The sequence below is a fragment of the Pipistrellus hanaki genome (assembly GCF_964339955.1).
Source record: "Pipistrellus hanaki genome assembly, chromosome: 3".
Taxonomy (NCBI): Eukaryota; Metazoa; Chordata; class Mammalia; order Chiroptera; family Vespertilionidae; genus Pipistrellus; species Pipistrellus hanaki.
In genome coordinates this window covers 74,199,941-74,222,833 of record NC_140505.1, presented here as the reverse complement: position 1 = coordinate 74,222,833, position 22,893 = coordinate 74,199,941, and the positions used below count along the sequence as shown (strand labels likewise).

Genomic DNA, 22,893 nt, shown 5'->3' with positions numbered 1-22,893 from the left:
CATGTTGCTATATATGGAGCTGACTTATCCTTTTTCATGATTGTGTAACATTCCACCATGTTCCATATTTAATAATTCCTTTCAACCAGTGCCTACCTCCTATATTTGGGTTGTTTCCAATCTTTTGTTATTACAATGTGCAATAAAGAACCTTATACATGTATCTTTGCACACATAAACAGTACATTTTACTAGCTCTGCAAATTCTGGATGATGTGGGCAGTGAAGTCTTTGGTGAATCTAACAATGTGAAAGAATTTTCTTTACAAATCTATCCTGCCAATTGTGTATCTTGATCATGTTCTGTTAAACCTCAGGTTAAAATTTTTTTAGAAGTTTCTCAACTATCATTTTGAGGATAGTTAAACCAGTCCTTGCTGGTGGGCATACATTTAGAAATGCGTCTAAAACATATTCCCATGAACACTTTCCTCATACACACCCTCTTAATTCTTACAAAGATGCTCAAAGGGACAGGATTTGGCTGCTCTATCCTGACAGCTTTTCTCACATTAAGAGCCTAACAAGTAGAGCAGCTGTAGTAATATTGTTGAGCAATGCTAGTATATAAAATTAATTATTGTTAGTATCCTTTTATTGATATTAATTCTGCAAATGAAAAGGGTGAAGGTGTGTGCAGAAATTAGATCACAGAGGCCAAACACATACACAACACATAAAATACTGTCACTCTTCCCGCTCGAAGATTAGGGGCAGGCCTATGTGACCACGAGACTTCTGGTTACAACCCCAGCAGCTTTTCACTGTCTGGTGTCCATACTAGATAGTGTTGCACTAAATTATAACAAAGCACTAATGAAGTGTGTGAAAGCAACCCATTTTCAGAGACAAGAAACCCCACCAGCTGATCGAGACAGACCGAGTCACTAGGCAGTGCCTGGTGTCTAACCGCATGGAAGACATCACTGAACCTCGTTGGAAGGGGTCTAAGGAAGATCCAATGCCAAGGCCACCCAGCCACATCTTCTACTCTGAGATGTCTGCTCTGATTAACGGCTTCTTACTACTAATCTGTTTTTCTCCAAGGCTTAAAGACCTTCTGTTCCATACCAATGGGTGCAGCTTACAAAAAGCTTTGAAAGTATCCTAAGAGAGCTACCCAGCCCTTCATAAACCTTGTCAGCTGGCACAACGTGAGTGCCAGGACTGCCCAAAGCCGTTAGATCTGCTCAGCAAGTCCCGTGACAATGAACAAAACAAAACAAAACAAAAAGAAAATACCTTCAACTGGATAGCACTCACCTCCCTGTCATCCATAAAGCAATCTTGCCTCTGCTATCACTTGTCTGTTGCTAACTGGATTGCAGTATGTCTGCCATAACCACAAACCTACCGTTTAAGATTTGGTCTTGGTAAAGTTTAAATTGTGCCCAGAGACCATAGAAATGTTTAAGCCGAAACCGGTTTGGCTCGGTGGTAGAGCGTCGGTCTGCGGACTGAAAGGTTCCAGGTTCGATTCCGGTCAAGGGCATGTACATTGGTTGCGGGAGTAGGGGGTGTGCAGAAGGCGGCTGGTCCATGTTTCTCTCTCATCGACATTTCTGGCTCTCTATCTCTCTCCCTTCCTCTCTGTAAAAAATCAATAAAATATATAAAAAAAAAAAAAAAAGAAAGAAAGAAAGAAAGAAAGAAAGAAAGAAAGAAAGAAAGAAAGAAAGAAAGAAAAGGAAAAAAAAGGAAATGTTTAAGGCAGAAACCACTGAACTGAAAATCTTCTTTTAAACCGCTTTCTTGTCAGAAATTAAATTCTCACCTGAGACTTGTCAAATGGAGGTGATCAGCGCTGAACCCCAGCTTTTCCATGAGAGATCAGCCTCATGACCTCCACAGGAACCGACGCTGTGGCAAGCACGGGCTCTAATCACTGCGAGCTGGTGCACTGTTCTACGTAAACTTGCTTCTGACTTGTGAGGTAAGGAGGATTCGTGAGGAATGGCCAGACTGAACTACATCATACCAAAAATGTTGGCTACTGTTATACTAATAATCACAGGGCCTGAAAATTCCAAAATGCTATGCATTCTCATGTAAATAGCACAGGCATTAAATATTAATTATGTTACATTTTAATTATGTACATTTACAAAATTATGTTCTCTAAACCTTACTTCTTCATCTGTTGAAGAGAATGAAGAATAATTGCTTCAAGGTATTAATGAGATAATGAAGTGAGATATACATTTATTGCGGGTGGCAGGAAGACCCAAAAAGGTTTTAAAAAATAATTTCTTTTTCTCATTTACATTACAAATAACTTAAAATTTATTATAGAATAAATAGGTTTTCCTTCGTGCTGTTTTCATATTTTATTAACATTTTCAAGGCAAACAATCATTTTGATTTTTTTTAAATAAGAGGTTAATGTTTTAGATTGTCCACAAAGCCCAAATCTGAGAGATGTACTAATGTTCTCAGCATTTCACAGCATTTCATACTGGATGGCAGGCCTGATTCTGGAGTCGTCAGTAGCACCAGGTGTGATGGGCAAGGTGCCCATTTTTGAGTGCACCTCACTTGGACTTTGTCAGGGTGATTCAAGATGCCAGCAACTTGAATTATTCAGGAAGCACAGGACTGCAAATATCTCTGAGACTTTCTAGACAGTGTGAGCACCATGGTTCTCCTCTATTTCAAATCACTTAACAGGGCACCAAAGAGTCTGGCTTCCTGAAAAACTCGGAACATCAGACTTCTTAGAAAACAAGACCCCATTAAGTACAGAACCTGCCAGTGCAGAACTCCCAAGACACTTACACACCCCGTGGTTCTGGTGCTCCAATCAGATGGCCATAGCCTAAGAGGCCCTCTTAGCGGATTCACAGGTTTTTGTTTTTTTAAATTTCTAATGCCAGTAGTTTATTTTCCCATATAGGCCCCTAGTCCAGGTACCTCCAATGAGACAGAATATCATCTTTTACAGGCTTTGAGGCTTCATTCTGTACCACAAATGGGTATCAGAAGTCAGAGCTCATCTAAGTAAGTGTGGGACTGCAGAACTTTCGACTAAGCACTTCAGCCACATAAAGACCACAGTGAAATCTGAGTAAATCCGAGAGCCCTTCTTCAAAAAGGGCACCGCGGAGCAGTTAGGCTGACAACGAGGGAACGGGCCTTCCGTGGCAGTCGACACAGCTTAGAAGCCTCTAAATAGTGGAGTCTTTAGTGATCCTGGGGCTGCTAGTTCAAACTCTGAGCAATCCCTGCAAGTGCTCATGCAAAATTTCTCAGGAGAAGATGGGATCTAGAAGTTCAAGTTCATATAGGTACAGCTGCTGTCTCTGGGATCATGGTGACAGTGACTGCATCAGCTCAAGGCCCTCTAGTTGGAGCTAAGAAAGGCCCAGTAATACATGGAGCACATGAGTGAAATTCAGATTTATATTGGCCCCAAGAACAAAGGCTGTGCAGCCTGTGGCCATTCACTGGGAGCTACAGCACAGAAGGGACAATATGAAGGTCATTCCTCCATGACACAAGGTTAAGACGGGCCAGACTGTATGTCCGAATGGCCATCCACAAGGTGGCTAAGGCTAAAGTCCTCCTAGGGAATCAGTTTCAAAAAATACTGGCATCTCAAGTCAGGGACCATTCTACACAGTCATCATATGTTAGCCTCAGAAACACTGGCCTAGGGGGCAGGTTGGATGAAGCAGTCTCAGAGGACTTTGTGGAATAATGAATTATTTGGGTCTCAAGCTCTAAAAGGGTATGTAATCCTCTTTCTTTCCTATAACCTGCAATGAGACAGTTTCCAATCCCCATTGGGAAGCAATTCCTTATTTTTCTGTATCCCAATAATCCTATTTCAGGGCCACATACTTCAAAGACAGGGACCTATCCACAAAGGCTTTAAATTTTTTTAAAACTCAGCTGTCAGTATGTTTTATTTGCCACTGCATATCTAGAATCTAGCACAATGACTGCTACAAATAGCAAGCTCTCAGTAAATATTTGCTGAATGAATGAATGAATGAATGAATGCATATGTAAGGGCAGTCCCAGCGGGAGGATGAGGCAGGGAGTGGGCTGCTGAGCAATAGCTTGCGGGAAACAAAAAGTACGAGAGGCAGAGGTTGAAGGCTACTGGCGAGAACTACATTCTCCCTGAGCCATGGATCTTAGCAAGACTAGGACAGGCAAGGGGAGCATGCTGATGCCACCCACAGCAACCTAACATGGTACCCCGCTTGGACCTCCAGGGACACAGTTCTCTAGATCAGTGTTTCCCAAACTTTTGACATGTGTACCCCTTCTATAATTTTCATAACGCTGAATACCCCTCATACTCATGAGAACGTAGAATTAGGTGCAGCTAAGCATGGTGCAGTGCATATCCCCACCAAACTCCGGTGCAACGCGTACCCCCACTAAACTCTTCCCGTACCCCTGGGGGTACGCGTACCACACTTTGGGAAACACTGCCCTAGATGATAAACCCTCTCTCCCAAACTTGTGATAGTGTCTTTTCACACCATGACAGACCTTCTGATGGAACTGATCTGTGTGCTGGGACTCCCAGGTCTGATCATGCAAACAAGCCCAGGCTCCCCGAGCTCCGGGGTTGCCTGAATACTATAGGACATGCTCACTGGTTCTTGGCTGCCTCAGAACATCCATTTGAAAGATTTATGGAAGGTGACTGGTGAAGGTAGAGACAAAAGCACAGTTCCTCCACCTGTACCTTATGTCTTCACCAAGACTAGCTAAAAAAGGGCCATGGTTTTCTTTCTTTATTTATTGACTAAGATAACACATATGTGTCCTATCCCCCTACTGCCTTCCCACCCCACCTCCCGTTGATGCCCTCACACCCCTGGTGTCTGTGGCCATCGGTTATGCTTATATGCAAGCACACAAGTTCTTTGTTTTTACCTACTAGGATTTTGGTCTGAGAAATTTCATAATAGATTCAAGAGGTATTTCTCTGAGTTATACTGTTGGAAAAGATGATATGTCACTAAATGTACTTAAAGATAAATATAATACATTCATCAAAACAATGATATTTCATTTCTAAAATGGATGTCTATGTTATAGAAAAAAGAATACAAATTTCAAACAACATAAATTATTAGATTTTTTAGTATAAAGCCATCTAAACCATATATGTCAATTTTAAAAGGCAAAAAAGCCACTCAAATTGCATTCATGTGGTTTCATTTTAAAGCACTATAAAATATTTTAACCAACCTAGATGTAAAAAATGTTAGCTTTTCCACTAATCGTTGATTAAAACTGGCAAGAATCATATTTATGAGACTCACTTTTGATATAAAAACAGTCCGGGTCATGATATAAAGATTGCAGTGAGAAGACAAGTATTTATAGATACATTACAACCCAATATCATGGAGGGAGGGGTAGAAAACTGATCTCTAAGCTAACACTTGAAATGGCATTTTTCTCTCAAAGAAAAGCTAGAGTTTACAAATAGCATTCATTCATTGATTCATTCAACAAGACACATTATTCTTTCATTTATTCAACAACTAGCTATTGTCTTTCCCCTCAGTGCCAGGCCCTGTGTTAGCCTTGGGGATTCAGTGGTGAAGAAGACAATTTCTGTGCCTGCAAGGAAATTCTGCTCTCCACCAAGTCCCCTCACACCCTCCCATATATGCACACATGCAAAGATCTCCCCGGAAGCACACGGAAAGGTCACATGGCTTTGCTATATTGAGACAGTGTGTTTAAAGGGTCCGCCACAGTGGCCAGAAATCTCTAAACCCACTCCTCCTTGTCCACTCCCAACAAAACCCCAAGAGCTGAGAGCCCCAAATTCTGGACTAGCTATGCACTGTGCACAGCTATTAGCCATCCAACCTGGAGAAATTCATTTCAACATTCATAACCTGAATTCGCTGTGAGAACATTCTTCCTGAGGGCCCATCTCTTTTCACAGGGAATGAGATGACGAGAGAGTTCTAACTCTGGGCGGGCCATTACCTCACAAGGGACCTGTTCTATCACATGGCTCAAGTCAGAATTCTCTTTCGCCTAGAGCTGAAATGGACCTTCTGTGAATTCAAACACAGTCTATGTCCTACATACTTCAGTCAATCAAAACCTGTCCACTGCCCTTTTACATGACATTCCCTCAAATATTAAAAAGACATGGCATGGGCAATGGACCTAAATAGATACTTTTCAAAAGAAGACATAAGGAAGGCCAAGAGACATATGAAAACATGCTCAAAGTCACTAATCATCCGAGAGATGCAAATCAAAAACGACAATGCCATACCATCTCACACCTGTCAGAATGGCTAAAATCAACAAATTCCATCTCTGGAGTCCATAACTTTGTTTTTTGCTTTGGTTGTCTAAATCACCCCAGATATTATATTAGCTTTCTGTTGCTCTGTATCAATTACTCTAAACTTTATGGCTAAAAACACTACCGGTTTATTATCTCATCGTTTTGTGTGCTTTTTTAAATCCTCGCTGAGGATATGTTTGTTTTTTTTTTTAAAAATTATTATTATTATTATTATTTTTTTTTTTTAAGAAAGGAGAGGGGGGCATATAAAGGAGAAAAGCATTGATGTAAGAGCAGAACATCAATCGGTTGCCTCCCCAGCTAGGAATTGAACCTGCAACCTAGGTATGTGCCCTGACTAGGAATCGAACCTTTTAGTGTAGAGGACAATGCTCCAGCTGAGCCACCCAACCAGGGCTATGTCACAGTTTTTGTGTTTCACAGCATAGTTGGGTTCCTCTGTTCTAAGTCTCACAATGTTGAAATATATATATTAGAGGCCTGGTGTGGGGCATGGCCTGCGGGATCGGCCTGCTGTGGGAGTGCCACTCATCCTGGTCAGCTGAGCAGCTGGGGACCCGCCCTCTGAACAGCTCTTCCTGTTGTGGGAGAGCCACTTATCTCAGTCAGCAAGTGGCGTTCCCACTGTGGGAGCACATTGACCACCAGGGGGCAGCTCCTGTGTTGAGTGTCTGTTCCTCGTGGTCAGTGTGCATCATAGCGACTGGTAGACTGTTTGTTCTGGTCATTCTGCCATTTGGTCACTGGGCTTTTATATATATATACTAGAGGCCCGGTGCATGAAATTTGTCCACTCGGGGGAGGGGTCCCTCAGCCTGGCCTGCACCCTATCACAGTTCGGGAACCCTCAGGGGATGTCTGATTCCCAGCCGACAGGAAGTGGGCCTAAGCTGGCAGTTGGAATTCCTTAGCGCTGGGATGGAATTCTTTAGTGCTCCCATCCTTCACATCTTAAATGCTGGAACCTTCTTTTAGACTAACTTTACCTCCCTATTGGGAGGAAACCTTTACCTCCCCCTCCCCCATGAGTCTCCATAGAGGGGAGACTCCACACAGGAGGCAAGTGGTTAATCTGACTGGCTGATCACCCTACCCAGCTTCACTTGGGAGGAAAGAAGAATAAACTACATGTTGGCCATAGGTCTCCAAACAATTTATCAGAATTTCTGTAATTTATCAGAATCTCTGGAACCAGTTTGGCCATTAAACGCTGCCCCTTAACATTTGTGTTTCATTCTGAAAATCTGAGAACTCAGAAGGGGCAGGTGGATGAGTTATTAATCCTCCGAACATCCAACAATCCCTTTCTCTTTCTGTTCAACATTCCCTAAAACCACCAATCTTGGATCAATTTAGCTGTTCTCTAGCCCCATCTTAAAGAAAATGCCATTGGGGCTAATGTTCAATGTTCTTAAAGAATTAAGAACATTACTAAACTTGATCTCCAATCTTTGGTAGACACTATGACACCACTTAATACCTATGAAATCTTCCACAGGAACCTATTCTGTTTCAATTCTCATTTCTATAGAAGCTACTCCAAACTCTACTAAACTCTTACTCATGGCAGGTTACCTTATCTTCAATTTCACTAAGAAAATAGTCATATTGGGTTTGAAATATATGAACTTCCTGCCCATACCTACTTCCATAAAACTTTCTGTCTCCTGTTCGATGCTAACCTCTTACCCTCTGCCAGTTCTTTTGCTCTCCACTTACTCAGCAATTATCTCCAACAGTTCTTCACTCTCTCCTGAAGCTTCAACTTTTGATTCTAACAACTCTTTCCTCTCTTCATTGAGACACGCTCAAAACCCGTTTTAAAAACAAAGCAAATGAACAACAAAACCAAAACTCTCCTTCAAGCCTGACCATTCTTCTAGCTCTCCTTGCTCACCTTTAAGAGCCCGGTTTTTAGGACATGTAACCTACCCTGGCTCCCTCTGCCTTTCCATGCTGCATTCTCGGGCAGCCTGAGGCACGCCAGACTCCACAGAACTATTCACATCAATGTGACCGAATGACCTCCAAGCCAACAAAGTCAACAAGCAATTTTCATTTCTTCTTGACTTGACCTCTCAACTGTATTTGATGTTTAGCAACTTCCGTCTTGAAACGCTCTTCCACTGCCTCCTGATGCTCCTTCTAGACTTCAGAATGCTCTCTCTCCGTCTTTATTGGTCAAGCCTTAAATTTTAACATTTTCCCAGGATTCTATTCTTGGCTTTCTTCTTCTCAAACTGAACTCTCCCTAGGGAGGGAGGAGGGAGAAGGGGAAGGCCTATTTACACCATGAGTTATCCCACATACCCATAAATCAATAAGACAAAATCTGAACTCATGTGCTTCCTCCCCCACCCACAGCTCTACCAGTGCTTACCTCCATCATGGCCCCGCTTGGTACTTGCTTACCTGTCTGTCCTCCCTGCCCTGGCCCGCCTGGGGGAGGGACACACACTGCTGTTGGCAGTGGTGGCTCCCTAGAGCGGGGATTGGGAATGTGAGTGAGGACGACTACATAACGAGAGCAATGCATCTTAGAGGAACTAAGAGGAACCCCGATGAACTTCACTGCACTATATTGTATCTTAAAGGGAAGTGATATGTATGTATTTATTTATTTATCCATCCATCCATCTCTGAAGCTTATTAGCACAAGAGCCTGCACATAGTACTCAATGCAGAGTATTCAATTCCTTTCTTTGAATCAAAAAAGTAGAAGAATAGGATATCTGAGATAGGATTTGAAGAACTGGTAGATTTTCAACAGGCACAGATGAAAGAGGAATCATGTAAATCAGAAGGAATAGAAAAAGCACAGGCACAGACAAAAATGCTGGACTGGCAGAGTATATGAAGTCAAATATTACCACCAACACGAGATACTGAGGCACGATTTTATAAGACTTTAAAATGGAGCTGGAGATGCAGCTTGGCAGGCGATGGCAAGTGTTTTAAACAATGGGATTTGCAATTGGAAAGGAAAAGAATTAAATGGACAGAGGAGACCTCTTAAATAGCAGCCAAATGAATTACCTAAGTGTGAAGAAATGAAGGCCTGAACTACAGCAATTAGAGTAAAAGCAGAAGAAAAGGGGAACATATTATTTTGAGATTGAAAGTGAAAACCAAAATTTTTGAATATTTAAGATTGATTAAATTAGTTGAAGCATTAATTTTAAAGGAAAACCACTAACATTACAAGCATGAATACTGTTGGGTGATAGAGTTTTTAATGCACTTAATCAAGCTTATTGTGTTAGCAAAGAGCTCCAACAGCATAGGTTGACATACAGTTGGTAATTGAAAAGGGCATTCTTTACATGTTAGGAAAGGTCATTTATAATTTCAGAGTAGGGAGTTAGCAAAATATAATCATACCGTGAAACTGTTGTTAGCATTTTTTGTGCTTGCTTCAGCTACACTGGCATCTGAGAGGTCAACTTCATCAAATATCAGAGACTGTTAATGAAAAAGAACACAAACATGTTAAATGAAAACCGAATTCAATGCTCCTCAGTACGTTTTTTACTATCAGGTCATGACCATGAGGCTAGGTCAGAAATTGGGAATTGAAAATAAAGAAAAATTTAAGTTAGTGATACTTTGTGAGTAAAGTCACAAAATACAACTAACACATAAATCCCAAACTGAAAAGAACTTCAAAGAACTTCAGGATACTGATGTAAAATACTCTGTGCTCTTTGGAAGCATAATTCATGGGGAATCTACTAAATGTAACACACACACACACACACACACACACACACACACAGCACTATCTTTAAACCTCGTTAAGAACTTTGCCAGGAAGTCAGAAACAATGTTGTTCCCAAATTAACTAAGTAAGAAAAAAACAACAACCAGTCTTGCCTCAGGTCATGGTGAGTTACTGAACTTTCGGACTCTTACATTCCTCATTTATAATGTGTTCAAATGAGATGAGAATGTGCTCTGCAAACATAAGATGATGCTTCTTTTATACACTTAAAAGTGGTTTTAAGAAAAAAAAAGTATCAAAAGTAAAAACACCATAGAAATGAAATCTTTGAAAATGTACAGTTTAGCCCTGGACAGATGTCTCAATTGGCTGGAGCGTCATCCAGTACATCAGAGAAGGTTGGGGTGTGATCTCTAGTCAGGGAGCATTTGGGAGGCAACCAATCGATGTTTTTCTCTCACACTGATATTATTCCCTCCACCCCCTTCTAAAATCAATAAAAACATATCTTCAGGTGAGCATTTTAAAAATATATATACAATTTAGAAATTCAGAAGTTCTAATAAATAAATGTACCCTTCCCACGTAAGTCATTTGGTCATTATTCACACTCATCATTATTCTTCCAGCAAGGCAGTACAACAATGCTTCTCTACAAGTGCAGAAAGACGTGTGTGTCTGTGTGTGTGTGTGTGTCCCTTCTCTGATAGCTTCCACCCCTCCCAAGATCTCCAGGGGGTTATGCTTCAATCCAACCAATCTGACTACAAGACTTGTTCCCTGACTGAGAAGAATTTATAACCTAGCACAGGTGATAAAATAGACACAACTAACTTTAATGTAAGATGGACTATAATATCACAGTGGAAGAGATGAGGTAGTGTGAAATGCTCTGGAAGATCACAGATGACTTCTCCAACAAAGAACACTTAAACTCTTTCTCTTGTGACGAATGAGATAAAGGCGATTTGAGGGGTATCTTAAAGGTAACAGGGAATGTTGTCAAGTGGAGACAGAGGGAAGGTCACTGGAGATGGAAGACCAAGAGCAAGGCTGAGACTGGCTGGTCAGCACAGCCCAGAGACACAGGTGAAGTCAGGATGGAGCCAGACCAGAAACAAGCCTACGCATAACTACGTTTAAAACAAGACTGATTTATTTGGCTATTATTTCTACAGCTGCATAAACTAAGATTTAGGTTTTGTTTGTTGATTTGTTTTCACTTCCTGGTTTATAATGCTACTAATTACATCAGGAACTTAAGTTCTTTAATATCAATTGGCTCAGTAATAAGAAATCTTAATGTTTATTTTTTAAGGAATCCGAAAATATCAGATCTAAGTGGAAATAATCATTACAATTTTTTTTTGTTGAAAACTACATCACTCTTACTTTATTCAACTGTTATATAAAAACTAGAGGCCCAGTGCATGAAAATTCATGCACTGGAGAGGGTGTTCCTCAGCTCGGCCTGCTCTCTCTCAGTCGGGGAGCCCTCAGGGGTGGGAGGCGACCTGGCAATCAGGGGGAGGCGACACCCCCATCACACCTCTGCTGCTGCCACTGCCGGCAGCACAAGCTTCAGCCAGCCCTGGTTACCTGAGCCTCGAGGAGTCCTGGGTGGCTGGGCAGCTGACATCCGAGGCTTGCCTGCACCTCGGGCCAGCCCTGGGCGGCTGGGGGGTTGAGGAGACTGGGGGACTCTGGAGGCAGGTGTGCGGGGCGGGCCCAGCCATGCCACACGCCTGCCACTCTGGTGAGGCTAAGGGGACTGGGCGCCACCATCTTTGAAGGCATAGTTCCTCCTTATTGGCTGTGGGTGCCGCCATCTTTGTGAGGGCATGAGGGTCATATTCCCTCTTTATTAGCTATGATTATTTAAAGTCTTTTAGTTCACTATGATTTTTATTTTTAAAGAATTTTAAATATATTTTTTATTGATTTAAGAAAGGAAGGGAGAGATAGAAACATTAATGATGAGAGAAAATCATGGACCAGCTGCCTCCTGCACACCGCTGGGGACTGAGCCCACAGCCCTGGCAAATGCCCTGACCAGGAATCCAACTGCGTCTTCCTGGTTCACAGTCTGATGCTCAGTCAGAGCCACAGTAGCCAGGCCACGATTTTTATGCCTTCCCTCTAGCATAAGGAGTGATTGTTTTGTGTGCCAGGCACTAGGTAAGCACTCATGTCTATTATGTCATTTGGCTGCCTCTCACCATCACAAGCGTCCACAGCACTGCACTGGAATATGTTGGAACGGGGATAGGAACTCTATTCGTCACAAGTACAGCAATGCTCTCACTCAGGGTCAGGAAAATATTTATAATGTAAAAAAAAAAAAAAAAAAAATAGCAAGAAAGGGGAGAAAATCCAAAATCCTGAGTTTATTCTACCTAGGAAGGTTACATTTAATTGGAAGGAAAAAGGACTGGAAGGAAGAAAATGGAAGGAAGAAATGAAGGAGGGAGGGAAGAAGCAGGAAGGTGGGGAGGAAAGGAAACTATATTAGAACCTTCTTATTCCATTCTCCTTATGATACATGCCATGAAACTGACTCAAATAGGCTCCCTTGGGATTTGGCACACGATAGGTCCCATTTATACTGAATTCATATAAGAGCTGAAAGGATATGGTGAGCCCCAAGACAAAAGCAGTTTAGAGAACCTAAATTTTAAATCCATCCACAACCTCAGGTGCTTACAACTAGTATTCTCTCAAATTACCTTTGAGTCCTTTGCATAATACAGTGTACGGCCTCGAAGCTTGAAGTATCGCTTTTTCCACCTTTGGAAAGAACTGGTTTGCTTCAACAGTTGTCCCTCTTTAATACTGGTCTGGGGAGAAGGAAAAGCACAATGACATGATTAAAATGAAATCCAAAACCAAATAAAATTCACCATTAATGACACACTATCATTACTATTTTAAATATTGCTTTCCATGTCCCACAGATTTCATGAGAGAATATTTTCTTCTCCTTTTTGTTTGACCACGGGAGCACATGTGCAAAGTCTCAAAGAGCTACGGTAACTGGCCCCTTTCCCTGACCTCTACGTAGGCACAAACCGTCTGAAAGGCACAAACACACAAACTAATCCTCACAACACAGTGGGATGTACACGATGACTTGCATGTAGTCAGTATTTAATAAATGGTGAAAAGGGTATAGAGACATGGGATAATGTAATGATTTTAAAAGGCATGGGCTTTGCACCTCTGACTATTTTTAAAACTGAAAATTTGTACTTCTTTCACCTTTTTCACCCCTCCCATCTGGCAGTGATCATGAATACAGTCAATTATATATATGTGTGTGTGTGTGTATGTGTATGTATGTGTGTGTATATATATATATATATATATATATATATATATATATATATATATATATTGAATATATATATACACATACCTAATTTGCAAAGTGTTCCCTAGGGAGTTTGATCAGTTCAATCACTTGCTATGATGTGTGCTGACCAACAGGGGGCAGTGAGGAATGAAGGAAGGCCCTGGCCGGCAGCTGGGGCTAGGGACCCTACCCATGCATGAATTTTGTGTACTAGGCCTCTAATATTATAATAACTATATATAGTGTCAGATGAATATTAGACTAATTAGGGTGATCACTTTATAAGTTATATAAATCTCTAATCACTATGTTGTACACATGAAGCTAAGGTAATATAGTATGTCAACTATAATCTAATCTAATAAAAGGGTAATATGCAAATTAACCATCACTCCATGACAAAGGTGGTGGCGTCCATAGCGTCCCCCTGGCCGCAGAGGGAGGGAGGGCTGCAGACACAACTTGGGGCATGCCCCCAGCCCAGTTTACAAAACGTGGAACTGCTGGACTGGGGGTGCCCCCTGTAGCCACTGCGTGGCTCAGGGCATGCTCCCAGTCCAGTGGACAGAAGCCAGCGGACAGAACATGGGGCTGTTGAGCTGGGAGTGTGCCCCCAGCGGCCACCGCACAGCTCAGGGCAAGCCCCCAGCCCAGCGGACACAACCAGGGGGTCCTCTGCGCATGAGTTGCAGAGGAAACAGCTTTTCTGACTGCTCATTGGCTAAGCTTCCTGTACGCCGCCACTCGCAGTGTTCTTGGTAACTTGGGTTATAAGAATCCAAGAAAGTGATCTAGGGTTTTTCCACCACACTCCTGGAGGAAAAACTAAGGTCTGCTGCTGGAGGGGCTGAGAAATCTCATATCCTGCCCTACCCAGTTTGTCTCAGTAGATAAAGCCTCGGCCTCCTGACCGCAGGGTCTGGGTTTAATTCTGATGAAGGGCATGTATGTAGGCTGCGGGCTCCTCCTAGCTGGGGCCCAGGTCAGGGCTCATGCAAAAGGCAACCAATGGAAGTGTCCCTCACACATTGATGTTTCTCTCTGTCTTTCCCTCTCTCTTCAATGCTCTCTAAAAATCAATAAAAACATATTCTCAGGTGAGGAAAAGGAAGGAAGGAAGGAAATATCCTAGGAAAAACACACCTTAAAAATGCCTAAAGAAAGTTGTCATTTTTTTCATGGTGAAGGGACTGGAATCTGTGTTGATGAAAACACCTTGGCGGCTGAGGCAGTGGCAGCAGCAGCAGGTGATGGGGTGGTTCCTTCCCCTGATCAGCCCAGTCACCTCCTGCAGAGGGAGGCCAGACTGTGACTTAGGTCCACTCCCAATGGGAGGGAGGGCTTCCAGTCTGTGAGAGGGGGCAGGCTGGGCTGAGCGACCCCCCTCCCAGTGCACAAATTTCATGCACTGGGCCTCTAGTTTAAAAATAAAAGCAGGGGCTCTGGAGCCAGAAATCTTGTATTCAACTCCTGGTGCCACCACTTAGTAGCTGGATGATCTTAAACAAACTACTAAACTTCCTTATGTCTTTATTCATCTATAAAATGGTGTAACTTCTGGGGTTGTTGCGAGGAATACATTAAGAACACGTAAAGGGCTAATTGCACGGCACACAGCAAGTGGTCATTAAATAGCATTTAGCTAGTGGCACATTACTGTAACAAACACACGTTCAAAGCACTGTGCATGGCAGTCCAGAGAAGGAAGCATCAGCTCTGTTCAGAGGGATCTAAAGTCCTCTCTGGGGAGTTTATCAGAATGACAAGGGATGAAGAAGGGTGTTTCATATGTGTGCAAAATTAGAAAGGTTTAAAACACAGTGGATATTTGGGAGATCTTCAAAAAGCTTTCAGTTATAAATGCAAGGAAGAGCTTACAATGGGAATCTGCAGATGTGGCCGGAAGAGGTAGGCAGGGACTTTGTAACACTGGGCCAGACCCTGTGCAAGGTGCTTTATGTATCCAAGTTCATTTCATCATCACCAACAAAATACTTGGAATGCCTCCAACCTCATCTAGTTTCTCGGTTCTACACTCGGTCCCCTCCGCCCGCAGGGTGCTTTGCTTTTAGGTGGCATGCATCCTCCTCCCTTAGGTCTGGATACTACCTGGTCCCTCGCCTGGACTGCACTCCCCTCAAAAATCCATCTGCCCATCTCCCTCACCTCCTCAGCGAGACCCACCTCATTGACCGCCAGTTTAACCCAGCAACATGCTCTCTGTATCTCCTCATTTGGTCTTACTCCTCCACAAAGTACTATCTTCTAATGTATCATGTAATTCACATATATATTGTGTTTATTGTGCTACCCCTATTAGAAGGTCCTTGAGTTTATTATACATAATAAAATTAAAATTAAATTTAATGTTTGATTACAATTGGAAGTAAAACAAAGAGAAAGAAAAAGAAAGCAGGAAACTACACTTACAGTAAAATAAACTCACAGCCTTGTTACGGGATTATCCTCAGGAGACAGGTCATAGGACTAACTAATAGAACCCCTTGGATGGGGTCCAAAATGGATCACATTTACACCGAATTCACAGAAAAGCAGTAAGGATATCATGAGCCTCCAGGACAAAAACAGCTTATAGGAACAGAGTTAAATTCACCCCACTGGATTGCACACTGATGTATCTCAAGTGCCAGTTCATATATAGCAGGTACCAAGACTAAATCTATACCTATTTGAGCCAACAGTTTACTCCCATCCTATATACTACAGTGTCTTTTATTATCAACAAGACAGAAAACATGGAGAAAAGTTTGTGGTCACCAATAAGGTAGCTAAAATACAATATATTAACGTTTACCTTCGATTTCTGATTTTCTCTATAGCCTGCTCTAAGACTGTCTAATTGCTGAGATCCCTAACATTTAACAACAACAAAATACTTTTTGAAACTCTGGTACCAAAGAGCTTGATTTGGACGCTGACAGACAAACTTCCCGACTGGCTCTGCCACACACTAGCTATGACCTGGGCAAGTTACCCCAGATCTCCGTGCCCGTTTCCTCTCCTAAAATATGGGATAATAATACCAGCCTCACAAGCTTGTTGCACCTAATTTAATTACAAGATGATGCCTGGAGACCACTTACACTGTCTGGGTTACAGAAAACATCCAATAAGTGGCACAAAGTGTTATTACGGTGATATCATTATGCTATTAACTTCAGAGAGTATCTGCCAGGCCAGAATAATAAGAGCTTCTTGGAAGAAGAGAATGTGTTCAAAGGCCACTGTGAGGGCAAATAATAGCTGGAGCAGGAGGAGAGTGTCAAGAGATGAAGCTAAGGGAGACAAGAGCCAGGAGCTGCTGGCTTTTTATTCAAAAAAAGCAAGCAAAAAGTGCAAAAAGCAAGCAAAAGGCTTGAAGCAGGAGGGTGAGAATGGGGAAATGGGTGCGAAAGGCAGTGGGGGCCAGGTGGGAGGCTGCTGCTGTAGTCCAAGGCAGCGATCCCAAATAAGTTCTAGCAACACTGACATGGGCAGGAATGGAGCAATTTGAGATGTTATTTTGGAGGCAGAATCTACCAAAGTTACTGACAGGCATATAGGAGAGAAAAGAACCGAGGAAGCTCTCTGCCTTTGGCTTGGGGAACTGGAGGCAAAAGACTGCGGGAGAATGGGTCCTGGGAAGATTGCTGTGCGCTCTCGCATCTCATGTTACACTGGGTGGAAAGTCTATAATTCTTAAACCCAAACACAAAGTATTGAAATGCCGTAAAATATAACTTAGCCAAAGAACAAGTCATTTGGAGATTCAAATTACAGAACCGAGTGCATTGTGATTTTTGTAAAATTCTATTTAAGGCAATGAGGAAGAAAATTTAATGTTTGGTCTATTTGTGTTCAATAAGCACTGTTTTAAGAAAACATAAATAACCTACTTCGTTCTCTACATGGTTATTAGAATAATTCTCTATAACAAAACGCTGATTGTATTATGTACTCATCAGTTCCCTACAGCCTTCAGCATAAAGTCCAAACTTCTGTATGTTCCACAGAAAGCCCCTATCTAGTGCTCTCCCACATCATTAAGGCCCCTTCCCTTTCTCCTCCCTCTGCCCTACAAGTTCTCCTCATCTGGCCAGTCTTGAATGCTCCCATTCACTTCAACTCTGATACAGTGCCACTGCCCCTGAGAAAGCTTCTCTCACCCCCTAGGGAGAAGTGACCGCTCCCACTTTTGTTTCTCTGAGACGCCCTTATCCTAACCTTTAACACCTCTGGCACTGAATGGCACAGGTGTACATGTTTGTGATCCCACCATGCTCTGACATTCTTAAGAGCAAAGACTGCACACTATGAATTTTAATAACACTGCCCAGCTAACACAGCTGACACCCTGGGGCCTTCATAAATATTGAAATGAACAACTTTCAGTTAAAGAGTGAAATGGTATGTAAGGTAGCTTTGTATTTTAAAAGAATGAAAGAACTAGAAAACAGGAAACAGTGTCTGGGAATTATTTTATGGTTCCTAGCATTCAGCAGGTCTGAGCCTCCTTTCACATGTATAAAAATAAGCAGACACATGCATGCAGAGGGACAGAAAAATATCTATCCTGATTTTACGAATATTGCTAATTTAGAGATGATCATTACATAACCACTTTCAAAACAAATAATTTGTGTGTTGTTGTTTTTTTTCTATATCATTTTATGTTCTTCAAATATATATGCATGGATTAACCTGCAATGTGTGAGGCTGTGGGGAATACAATGATGTGTAAGATACAGTCCTCATCTTCACGAATTTACAAATTTTTCTTTTTAAAAAAAAATATATTTTATTGATTTTGTACAGAGAGGGAGAGAGACAGAGAGTTAGAAACATCGATGAGAGAGAGTCATCGATCAGCTGCCTCTTGCACACCCCCTACTGGGGATATGCCCGCAACCAAGGTACATGCCCTTGACCGGAATCGAACCCGGGACCTTTCAGTCCCCAAGCCAATGCTCTATCCATTGAGCCAAACCGGTTTCAGCTGAATTTACAAATTTTTCTATGTTGTAACATACATAGTTAATTTTAAATTCTTGAAGAGAAAAAGAAAATATACTGAGGCTGGCCTGCCTTCCTGTAAGAGATGTGATTTAAAAGATTTAAATAGGAGGCAATTATTCTCATGAGTTAATCCTCAAAATAAACTTCTGTTTACATATGGCAATTTAAACAAATACTTTTTATAAAAGAAGCATAACAAAAATGATTAATTTGCAGCAGCTTTATAAAATCTTCTATATATATATATATATATATATATATATATATATATATATATATATATATATATGGCTAATTGCTAAGTGTCCGTAACCGGTAGATAAGACATGCATGCACTGACCACCAGGGGGCAGACACTCAACGTAGGAGCTGCTGAGCTGAAGGGACTTGGCAGCAGTGGTTCTCAGGTGATGTACCCCAAAACCAAAGAGGAGGGAGCTTGAGTCCTTGTGGGGCCATGTGATTACGCCTTTAGCTGTATGTTTGTTGTTGCTAGGGCACCATTAGCCCTGAATCTGGTTTACTGCACACTCTGTACAACAGCAACTTTGCAGAGTGCCCTCTCACACTCTGGGACCCTTGGGGGGTGTAAGAGAGCTGGTTTTGGCCCAATCCCTGTAGGCCGGGCCGAGGGACCCCACCTGCTGGAGAGACTTGCTCACTTCACAGACGCCCTCCGAGCATGACGCCATCCCAGGTGCAGCCAGCCGGGATGGGACTGCGAGAGATTGATTCCAGAGCATGTCCAGCCCATCTCGCCCAGTCCCGCCATGCCAGCCACCTTCTAATTAATTTCCTTTCAATGTGCACAAATCCGTGCACCGGGTCACTAGTATAATCATAAGTGAAGTTCACGGAAAAATATATGCGGCTCCAAAAATCTCAAAATCATGAGTATACTAAGTGATAAAACAAGGACTCATTCTTTAAAATCACAATATTTATTACACTCATTATTAATGTTCATTTTGAATAACAAATTGAAGTTAGTAACAAGTATAAGAAAGTTATCGGAATTATGATTACAAATCTATTAAAATTAAATATTAGATTTATTAATTCTATTTTGTTCACAATCTCTAGCCTAAGAGAAAACCTCTCCCCTTCCTGAAAAGAAGACTTAGAAACATTTCCATTTAACTGCCATTTAGTCATCTAATGTGGTTATCTGACTCACGAAAAATCAGGTAAGCCGTTTGGACTTCAATGTAAACTGACAACCCAGTTTCCAAGCATTAAAACGAAGTTAGGTGAAGATGGTTTTGAAAAAATGTTTCAATAAAATAAGCTTTAAGTTGAAAGATCACGTACACAGCTGGCTTTCTGAAGCTGTTTTTAGTCCAATGTCTTATGGCCATGGAATTGCTCATTTCACACCCCTTGCTCAGAACACACAAAGTAATTTCTCTTCTGAATTAAACACACTCGGGTGCTCTAGGATTCCACCCAAACTTCCAGAAACACTTCAGTGTCACAAGTTGAAGTCACTTAGCTGGAATACTACTTTCCCATCCTGAGGAGAATGAAACTATACAAACAGCCATTCAGCGAGGCTTTTATTAAGCTAAGAATCTTTGAAAAAACAGTTACTGCCTGATTTATCAAATAAATGTACATTTCATATGATGGCTATTTTTGGCCATCAAAGAGGTAAGGTGAGAAGCATAACAAAATGCGATATGATGAAGAAATGCTGGTGATGACTCGTCTTTTACAGATGCCTTCAAAAATTCTAGAAGAATCCCTCGTTTGTCACAGCATTATCCCAACATGACACCTTAACTTCTCTTCCAGAGAATAGGAATGGAATCTTGTGACGGGAGATGGGAGTTGCTATGCACTGAATGTTTGTGTTCACCCACAATTAAAATCCTAGCCCTAGCTGGGTGGCTCAATTGGTTGGAGTGTCATCCTGTACACCAAAAGGTGGCGGGTTCAATTCCCGGTCACGGTACATAACTAGGTTGCAGGTTCGATCCACCATCTGTCTCTCTCCCTCCCCCACTCCCTTCCTTCCTCTCTTCCTCCCTCTCTCAGATCAATGAATATATCCTCAGGTGAGATTAAAAAAAGCAATCCTGAAGCCTAGTTTGCTGATTTGAGGAGGTAAGGCCTTTGGGATTTGATGAGGTCATAAGCAGGAGCCCTCATGAATAGAATTACTGTCTCTTAAGAGACCCAGAGAGTTCTCCTGCCCCTTCGTCACCTGAGAACACAGCTAGAAGATGGCTATCTAAGAACTAGGAAGCAAGTCTGCCAGTGCCTTGATCATGGACTTCATAGTCTCCCAAACTATGAGAAATAAATATTTGATGTCTAAGCCACCCAGTTTATGGTATTTCTGCACAGACTAAGACATGGGCCAAGGGAGTTTCTACCACTCTATACTATATATATATATATATATATATATATATATATATATATATATATATATATATATATATATATATTCTCTCCTACTACTTTTAAATGGTCTACACCATCTTCCCAAACAGAGAATTTTTCTTTGCCACATACACTTCCTAACCCATTTTGTCATGTGATCTCCAGTAAAGCTGTCTTTCTTTCCTGGGCATCTGTACAAAACTATAACATCATGAGTCTACTTCCCATTCTTCAGTGGTAAGCCTCTTTAGTTTTACAGACTAAAGTAAACCAGTATATCACTGTGTTGTGACATATGGGACAATGGATATGAAAGCATACATGGTGTGACGCGATATTATCATCAACATTCATCCCTATAATAAGCATTATTTATTAATGATAGATATTCCAATGTTTCTTTCCAACAAGTCAATATAATGATAGAAAGTATAAAAGAATTAGACCTGACTCCTAAAAGGAGCTCCAGTTTGGGTTCCACATCTGACTCCACCATTTACTAGCTTTGTGACTTCAAACAAATAAAAACATCTATAAACCTAAGTTTCACCATCTGAAAGGTGAGGATAAACATCACCTGCCCTGTATTCCTCCTCAGAGTTGTTAGTATAAAGAAAAAATATGTGTAAATATCTTTCATAAACTCCCAAATGCCATATAAATAGGAAGAACCATAAGTAAGGGACTCTTTTAGCAGGTTGTACTTTTGGGAAAAGGTGTAAATGGGGTTGATACAAGTTAAAAAAAAAAAAAAAAAAAAAAAAAAGGGAGAGAACATTTCTGAACAATGGCCCAATGTTTACATTTAGAGAAACTGCCAAACCAAGACCATAGACTAGAGTATACATTTCCGAAATGTGTCAAGTTTTCTAAATATTAAACACAAGAACAGAAATCAATCATGAAATTGTATATAATATAATAACGGATCAGGGTTTGTAACTGCTCTATGTTATTATTTTACTTCTGAGAATACCGTCTTGCTTACCAATGAGAATGAGAAAGTAAAACACCACGTGAAAGCCACTGGCACTTGGAAATTCAATTAGCCCCAAACTGATATATCTATTCCCCAACTAGCCTGTGAGCCCCGTGGGAACAGGGCCTGCCCACCTTTGTCATCACTGCAGCCCCAGCACTGGTCACAGCTCCCAGCTCAGAGGACAGCTCTTAATCATTATTCACTGACAAATGAATGAATGATGTGAACACTGACATTCAAATATAGCAGTTAAAATGCCCCCCGCCAAATGAAAGGCCATACTGCTTTTATTCACTACCATTTCATCATTATAAAGGGAAGTCATCTATCTCATCAGCATTAATATTGTACTCAAGTGGTTTGTAAGGCAGATATACCTGTGCAATGTGGGAATCAACTAGTATTGTATAACAAATTTTCTATCTTTCCATAATTTCTCCAACAATTGAGCTTACATAATTTGGCTTGAAAGGTGGTCAAACACAAAGGATACAGATCTGCATATAATCTTGTCTTCTTCACACAAGTTTGCTATTAATGTATTACGTCTCCCTATTATTATAACACTAGAGGCCCAGTGCACAGATTTGTGCACTGGTGGGATCCTTGGGCCTGGATGCACCCTCTCACAATCCGGGATCCCTCCAGGATGTTAGACTGCCGGTTTTGGCCTGGTCCCTGCAGGCCAGACCGAGGGACCACACCAGTGCATGAATCCTGAATCCATTCACCGGGCCTCTAGTATGCATATAAGATCTTTGGTTAATCTCTTACCCCCTTCCCCCATCCCCCCTTTCCTCTGAGATTCATCAGTGTGTTCCATGTTTCCATGCTTATGTGTTGAGTATCTTCCCCCTGGTGGTCACTGCACATCATAGCTACCGCCAGACAGTCAATTAGGCTTCTATATATATATATATATATATATATATATATATATATATATATATATATATAGATTGTTTTTTTTAAATCAGCTTTTCTATATATTTGTGTGTGTTATAAGATAAAAACTATTTCTCTCCACAAACATACCTGAACATATAATATTATTGTCTCTCATCTTATGACTTTGCAAATTAAGCCATTTGATCGCATTCTGATTCAGTCTCTCACCTCTTATATCAGCCACC

General features: G+C 41.4%; 1 protein-coding gene across 8 annotated transcripts in view; it reads right to left on the bottom strand.

The window, feature by feature from the left end:
• Window positions 1-22,893, bottom strand: part of DGKH (diacylglycerol kinase eta) — a 189,029-nt gene that overhangs the window by 94,200 nt on the left and 71,936 nt on the right. For all 8 annotated transcript variants that reach the window (XM_084876534.1, XM_084876532.1, XM_084876535.1 and 5 more), the window contains exons 3-4: window positions 12,749-12,859; window positions 9,683-9,763 (exon numbers count right to left, since the gene is read on the bottom strand). In XM_084876534.1, coding sequence (XP_084732660.1) covers window positions 9,683-9,763; window positions 12,749-12,859 — 192 coding nt within the window. The remainder of the gene's footprint in view (window positions 1-9,682; window positions 9,764-12,748; window positions 12,860-22,893) is intronic.